The 7,531-nt window shown below is 56.5% G+C and overlaps 2 protein-coding genes across 2 annotated transcripts in view; one reads left to right on the top strand and one right to left on the bottom strand.

Moving 5' to 3' along the window:
• The first annotated feature begins 2,362 nt into the window (after positions 1-2,362).
• On the top strand, positions 2,363-4,648 carry Clpsl2 (colipase-like 2). Its single transcript, XM_013029589.1, has 3 exons — positions 2,363-2,449; positions 3,242-3,364; positions 4,553-4,648. The coding sequence occupies exons 1-3, from the start codon at positions 2,363-2,365 to the stop codon at positions 4,646-4,648; spliced, it is 306 nt and encodes a 101-aa protein (XP_012885043.1).
• An 877-nt stretch (positions 4,649-5,525) lies between these two features.
• The window catches only part of Clps (colipase, pancreatic), a 3,711-nt gene continuing 1,705 nt past the window's right edge, over positions 5,526-7,531 (bottom strand). Inside the window, exons 3-4 of the mRNA XM_013029606.1 lie at positions 6,448-6,570; positions 5,526-5,819 (exon numbers count right to left, since the gene is read on the bottom strand). Coding sequence (XP_012885060.1) covers positions 5,688-5,819; positions 6,448-6,570 — 255 coding nt within the window. The 3' untranslated portion in view covers positions 5,526-5,687. The remainder of the gene's footprint in view (positions 5,820-6,447; positions 6,571-7,531) is intronic.

The raw sequence follows: 7,531 nt of genomic DNA, 5'->3' as shown, positions 1-7,531 counted from the left end.
TGGTGCTGTGGCTCAAGTGGTAGAGCGCTAGCCTTGAGCTGAAGAGCTGAGGGACAGCGCCCAGGCCCAGAGTTCAGGCCTCACGACTGGACCCCTCCCCCCCCAAAAAAGAGTTCTGCTTATAAAGTAAAATAGTTACTGGAAGCCCAAACTAAGTTATGAGTGAAGGAAGAACGATATTTTAGGAATAAATTTGGTGTAGTGAAGTGTCCCCAGTGGGACTTCATTCTGGCAATGTCCCAGGCTGGCAGCCACTCCCCAGCAGTGGAGCGCTGACGCACGATGTGACCTGGGAGTCTGCGGACAAACAGACTAGCTCAGTCGACTAGTGGAGGAAGAACAGGCAGTGGAAAGAAGTGGGTGGATCCTAACCAGCGTGTGTGTGTGTGTGTGTGTGCGCGCGCGCGCGCACGGGCATGCGTATGCACGCGCGCCAGTACTGAGGCTTGAACTCAATGTTTGGGTGCCATCCCCTTAGCTGTTCAGCTCAAGGCTGGTGCTCTACCACTTGAGTCACACCTCCAAATTCCAGCTTTTTGGTGGTTAATGGACTTTCCTGCCCGGGCTAGCTTTGAACCACAATCCTCAGATCTCAGCCTCCTGAGTAGCTAGAATTATAGGTGCAAGCCACTGTGAGGTGTTTTACTTCTGGGGTGTTTTGTTCTTCAGTAAGTCGGTTGGGTTGAGGTTTCTTTCGCGTGCAGCTGCAGGCGTTGACAGTCCTGAAGTGAGCAGGAAGCCTTCATTGCCAGAGGGACCAGATGCACATGTGGCTCCGACTCCTGGAGGGGGACGGCAGAGCCTTGATCACGGCTCCACTGCGTCTGTGCATCCATCCTGCTGGTGGGCAGCGCGCGGGCAGCAGGCAGCGGGCAGCACACCCGGCTGCCAGCTGTGACCACACAGCCCTGCCCGCCAGCCCGAGGCATCTCAAAGCAGCCAGGTGTGGGCTGGGACTGTGGTCAACTCCCACCTGTCCTTCCTGGCCACTTCCTGCCAAGCCAGGGCACCCTGTCCTGGGAGGAGATGAGCTTGGGACTGTGTGTGCTGGGTCTGCGGGTGCAGCAGGGGCGACGGGAAGGGGGCATGGATCACTCCCTGTCTGAAGCTCCACCGCATGGACAGAGCAGGGCGGTCCCATCCTCACCGCGTAACCTGTCCACAAGCTACCGTCCTCCATCCTGACCAGCTGCCATCAACCTTCCCCAGAGAAGCCACATCAAGTGGACTGTATCTTTGTGTGTGTGTGTGTGTGTCTGTGTGTGCACGCGCGCGCACTAGTCCTGGAGCTTGAACTCTGGGCCTGGGCACTGTCCCTCGGCTCTTTAGCTCACGGCAAGCGCTCTACCACTTGAGCCACAGCGCCACTTACAGTTTTCTGGTGATTTATTGGAGATGAGTCTCATGGACTTTCCTGCCCAGGCTGGTTTTGAACTGTGATGCTCAGATCTCAGCTTCCTGAGTAGCTAGGATTACAGGCGTGAGCCATCAGAACCAGGCTCTTGATGTTTATCTTATACACATGCGCGCACACACACACACACACACACACATACACACACACATTTTCACACGCAGTTTTAGCTCAGGATAGAGGCAGGGGATACAGTAAGGACAGACGTGCTTTAGGGGGACACACCTCTGACAGCCCTGGGTGGTGTAGTCCAGTGGGAAGAGTTTGGCTTCAGTGGCTAGAAGGCCCTGGGCCTCTGACACACCTGTTTGGTTGTGTCACGTGACTTGGCTTCGTTTCTATGAGCCTTCAGGGTTCTCTCCTGTAGAATGGGGATGAGCCGCAGGGAGGAAATGGGTCCCTTGAATTTCCCAGCCTCCATCTCCAGCAGGAAGTGGAGGTCGAATGACTTATTCTGGCCAATGGTTAATTGAGGCCTGCATCACGCCTGGTGGAGCTGGTGATGCGTCTAGAATCTTACTTAGGGACCAGAGACCTGCTTCCAGGTGGCCTGGCTATAAAAAGAGGAGGGGCTGGGGGGAGGGGAGGGGGGAAGCGATTCCTTCTGCGCCCAATCACACCTTCCACAGGTGGTAAATAAATCCTTATGATGCCAAGCCACTGTCTACTTTTCTTTTGGGGGGGGCTGGGGGTGGTTATATAGTTCAAAGTTTTTTTGTTTGGAAGTTGCATCCCTACCGCCCCTCCCCCCACGCCCTTCCCCTGCCCCTCCCCCCACCATCCCCTCTGGGCCAGAAGCAGCTGAGCTGGGAGGCGGCTGTGGGCAGCACAGCCTGTGACCATTAGGGCTCTCTGTCTCGGTGGGGTGGGGCGGGTCACGTGGCCAGGTGGAGGGGTTTATCCCCACACCCTTGGGGGCCCCCTGAACTCCGCCACCCTCACCCAGGCATGGCGGCTGCAGCCCTGGCGGCCACTGCCCTGCTCCTTGCGGGAGCCCTGCTGCCGTCCGCGGGGAAGAACGCCCAGCGAAGACTGGTGAGCCGCGGGGCCTGGCCCGCTCCCGCAGCCCGGCCGCTCCCGCAGCCTGGCCACCCCTGTGAGGACTCAGAAACCCGGGCCCAGCCGGGATCTCAGCTCAGACACACTTCAAAGCCCCTTTCGGCCCATCCTGGGGGACCTGGACCCCAGTCAGCACCCCTTCCCCCCAGCCCTGTCCCCCCCCCACCCCCAGCCCAGATCTTCCCAGCTGTGGTGACTTTGGGTCTCTGCCTCTTTCTTTCCCTTTTTCTTTCCTTTTTTTTTGGTCGGTCGTGGGGCCTGAACTCTGGGCCTGGGTGCTGTCCCTCAGCTCTTCAGCTCAAGGCTGGCGCTCTACCACTTGAGCCACAGTTGAGCCGCTTCCAGTTTTCTGGTGGTTTATTGGAGATAAGAGTCTCACAGACTTTCCTTCCCCGGGCTGGCTTTGAACCTCGATCCCCAGATCTCAGCCTCCTGAATAGCTAGGATTACAGGCGTGAGCCACAGGTGCCGGGCTTTCTTTCCCTTTCTACTCACCCTGTTCAAGGCAAGCTGGGAGTACTTAGTAGCCAGCACTGGGGTCCCCAGGAGAGGCTGAGGGGGAAGGGCAGTCCCCCAGTCCTTCCTCTGTGCCGCTGAGTTCTTGGGGGAGGAGCAATGGAGGGCGGGATGTGGGGTGAGCACCTCACGGCTTCTTGTCCTGGACCCCAGCTTGTCTGGCACGGCCAGCCACTCTGCCATCGTCTTCATAGCCAAAGAAACTGGTGACTAAGAGAGTCCCAGCCTGGCAGTGGCCGCCTGTCCCCACAGAGAAACGGGAGCAGGTGCTACCACCACTCGGAGTGCTACAGCGACTGCTGCCTCGTGGACTGGGACTTCGGGGGGGCCTTCTGCGCGGCCAAGGGCGGCATGGCCACCGTGTGCCTGCCCCAGGTGAGGTTCTGGCTGGGGCAGATGGGGGGGGGCGGGGAAGGGAACACAATGAACCACATGGGGCTTTCCTGTCCTCCTCCCACGGTGTCCCTCCTTGCCCCTTCTCCACCTGGCAAACTCCTACTCATCCTGTAATACCCTAGCCACTTTTCCCTCCTTGGATTTCCCATGCTCTGGGTTTGAACTCTGGGCAGAAGAGCACACGTCTTAGATTTGCCATGCCTCTGTTTGCCTCCCTTCGTAATGGGAGCACCAGCTTAGGGCCTGTACATAGTAGACACTCAACAAACATTTGTTGAATAATGATTTCTACCCTAATGTTACTGAGGCAAGGTAGGGAAGAAAAGATCTCTCCTTATCACTGTGACGAGTTTCCTAGGAAGTGAGGGGCCAGGACCACCGTGTTGGAGTGGACCCCAAGGTTAGGCCTGGGTACCCTCCTTCAGTCTTCATTTCCTACTTTGTGAAGTAGAGAGATCCCACATATATACCATGGGGTTTGGGAGAAGAATCCATGGTCCTAACTGGGCCAGAGCTGTCAGTGTTCATCATTGGCTGGTAAAAATGCAGGCAGGGAAGATCTTGTTCTTGCTCATTGGCCCTAGGCGTGAACCTTTGCAGGGACCCTGCAGCCCAGGATGTGTGTGTGTGTGTGTGTGTGTGTGTGTGTGTGTGTGTGTGTGTGTGGCCTGACCCTGCAGCCCAGGGTGTGTGTGTGTGTCCTGGGACTTGTGCACTAGCTTCTAGCTTCTTTTGCTCAAGGCTGGGGCCCTCCTACTTGAACCACAGCAACCACGTCTGGCTTTTTCTGAATACTTTATTGGACATAGGAGTCTTGCAGACGTTCCTGCCTGGGCTGGCTCCGAACCACCATCCTCATATCAGCCTCCTGAGTAGCTGGGATTACAGGCATGAACCACTGGTGCCTGGTTGTTGTAGTTGGGTTTGTGTTTATTAATCAGGAGAGCTTCATCTATCGTATTTCAACTTGGATGACCACTTACTGTTAACCACATAACAGATGGGGAAACTGAGTCACACAGGTCTCAATCCTCAGCCTCACACTCGTAAGCTGTAGTGCCACCGACTCGGAGTCTGTCTCTCTCTTGTATTTGTGCTCTTGCCCCCCCTTACCACCACACAAGACCCTGGTGACCCCGATGCTCATACGCACTTCCCTCCCCACAGACCAACGGAGCCGTCAACATTATGTGTCCGTGCCGCACAGGCTTGACCTGCTCTACCAAGGACCTGATGTGCCCCCACCGGTGCTACCTGATATAGAGGCGCGCTCTGGCTCCCTCTCCTGAGTGGAGTATTAAAGTCCTTCTCTGGCTCTGGTCTCTGTCTTTACTTCCTGAGGGAGGAGCCCCTTCTCCAGGGCTGTGGCCCTGTCTACAGCCCCAGCGCTCCCTCCCCACCCCACCTCTGCCTGCAGGAAGGAAGGCCACCAGGGGTGGGGGCGGGTATGCAGGAGAGCAGTTTGGGTCCGGAAAGTTGCACAGGACAGGCAGAGTTGAAGAGTATACCTAGAGTGTTTGGGGTACCCATGGGCGGGAGGTCAGAGGGATGTCACCAGTGGGGGTATCTGAGTCACAAGAGAACCTCCAGAGTGCTACGAGAGTGTGTGCAGAATCTGAATGCACACACACACACACCAGGGTATATATGTATTATACATATATATGTGATTATATATCAAAGTAAATATAGATATCAGGGTGTATATATGTATGTAGACACACACACATAGATGCACACACATATAGGGATGATCATTTTTCCATGATGTGGATTCACTGGGACCAAGTAGGCCCACAGCAATTGTCAGTGATCTGACCCCTTCTCCATGGGCTGTCCCAGTCAACTGTGGAGCCCAGAAAAGGTGAGAGAGAACAGGACGGACGCTGGCGAGATCTGGTGCAGGGCACAGGGTGGTACCTGTGGGCTACTGTAGAACTTGAGAGCAGGAGGCCATCCCCAGACTGGAACTAATCCTGGGCTGGCTAGCCTGCTTCACAGCCTCGTCTCCAGTCTCCAATCTGCCCGGCTCCACCCTCCCTGTCCCCGTCCCTGTCCCTGATTCTTTTGGCCCCTCTGCTGCCTGCCATGCGGGCACAGGCTTTCTCTCACATCCCAGCAAGAATCCACAGGAGGCCGGGAGGGTTGCAGGTGGGCTTTAATTGCTGAGAGCCCAATCAGATCCCAGAGGGGCTGGAGGAAGAGGAGGGGGCCAGCCCGGGAGGCCGTGGAGGAAGGGAGAGGTGGTCTGGCGTAGTGTCCTATGGTGCACAGGACTAGGGGCCGGGGCGTGTGGGCGGCCTCACTCCTTGGAGCGGTTGGTATCAAGGCAGATGCCATAGTTGGTGTTGGTAATGGCACCAATGATGCTCCTGTCCCCTTCACAGTACAGGCCCCGCTCACAGGGACATCGGTAGTAAACCCCCTGGATGTGCTGCAGAGACACAGGAGGTGGAGTCTCAGGTTGGGGGTAGAGGGGGGCGGCTGCTGGGGTTCAGTCTCTCCTGGCCAGGGATCCAGCAGGTGGTTCCTTACAGGGTGCGCTTCTCCCACTGCCCCTGCAGAGGGCGCTCTGGGCAGTCTACTTCTATTATTGTTGGTGTTGTTGGTTGTGGGGCTTGACCTCTGGGTCTGGGCGCTACTCCTGAGCTCTTCAGCTCAAGGTGAGCGCTCTACCACTTGAGCCACAGCACCACTTCCAGTTTTCTGCTGTTAACTGGAGATAAGAGTCTCATGGACTTTTCCTGCCTGGGCTGGCTTTGAACTGTGATCCTCAGATCTCAGCCTCCTCAGTAGCTAGGATTACAGGCGTGAGCCACGGGCGCCTGGCCTCTACTTCTCTTTCTGGCTCTGCCTAGGGGAGCCTCCGTGTGCCCAGCTGTGAAATGGAGGGTGCACTCCCGCCTCATCCAGCTCAGTGGGCGATGGCAGGAGGGACACGGGTGCCGACTGAGGTCCCTGTCCACACTCCGCGTCTCCATCCCCAGACCTCACGGGCACCCCAGCGGGGCTCTTACCCCATGTCCCTCCACCCCAGTCCCAGTCCTGGTCCCGGTCCCCACCTTAGGAGAGCACTCGGCGTTCTCCCTGGCCTTCTGCGTGCATCGGGCGAGGCCCAGGACGGTGTTGTGTTGACAGCAGCCACTCTTGCACTGGGCGCTGTTGAGGCAGAGCTCGCCTTCGTCCTGAGGAGAGAGGGGCTATCCCAGGGCCTCCCCCAGCCCCTCCCCCTGCCAGGCACCTCCCTCAGGGACACCTGTGCGCAGACGTCCAACCCCTGGTGCCCATCCATGGGACTCTAGTCCTACTGAGCCCCTGGGTGACCCCAACCACTTACTGCCCTCTCAGGCTTCAGTGTCCCATCTGACATGTACATAGATGGCACCAAAATAGGGTCTCCAGATCCAAACTGCTCCAGCTCCCACATGCCCCACACTTAATTTTTCTCCTTCCTTCCTTCCTTCCTTCCTTCCTTCCTTCCTTCCTTCCTTCCTTCCTTCTTCCTTCCTTCTTCTCTCTCTTTTCTTCTTTCTTTCTTCCTTTCTTTTTCTTTCTTCTTTTTGTCGGTCATGGGGCTTGAACTCAGGACCTGGGTGCTGTCCCTGAGATTTTCCTGTACAAAGCCAGGACTCTACCATTTTGAGCCATGGCTCCACTTCCAGTTTGGGGGTGGTTAATTGGAGATCAGAGTCTCATGGAGGGCTGGGAATGTGGCCTAGTGATAGAATGCTTGCCTAATATGCACAAAGCCCTGGGTTCGATTCCTCAGCAACACATAAACAGAATAAGACAGAAGTGGTGTTGTGGCTCAAGTGGTAGAGTGCTAGCCTTGAGCAATGCTCAGGCCCTGAGTTCAAGCCCCAGGACTGGCAGAGAGAGAGAGACAGAGACAGAGACAGAGACAGAGACAGACAGACAGACAGAGAGACAGAGACAGAGAGTCTCATGGATTTTCTTGTCTGGGCTGGCTTTGAACTACAATCCTCAGATCTCAGCCTCCTGACTAGTTAGGATTACAGGTGTGAGCTACCAGTGCTTGCTGCTGCTGCTGCTGCTGCTTCCTTCTTTCCTTCCTTCCTTCCTTCCTTCCTTCCTTCCTTCCTTCCTTCCTTCCTTCCTTCCTTCCTTCCTCCTCCTCATCCTCCT

This window comes from Dipodomys ordii, unplaced genomic scaffold, assembly GCF_000151885.1.
Source record: "Dipodomys ordii isolate 6190 unplaced genomic scaffold, Dord_2.0 Scaffold120, whole genome shotgun sequence".
NCBI lineage: Eukaryota > Metazoa > Chordata > Mammalia > Rodentia > Heteromyidae > Dipodomys > Dipodomys ordii.
Note: the sequence above shows the minus strand (reverse complement) of the source record. Positions and strands in the feature narration are given on the sequence as shown.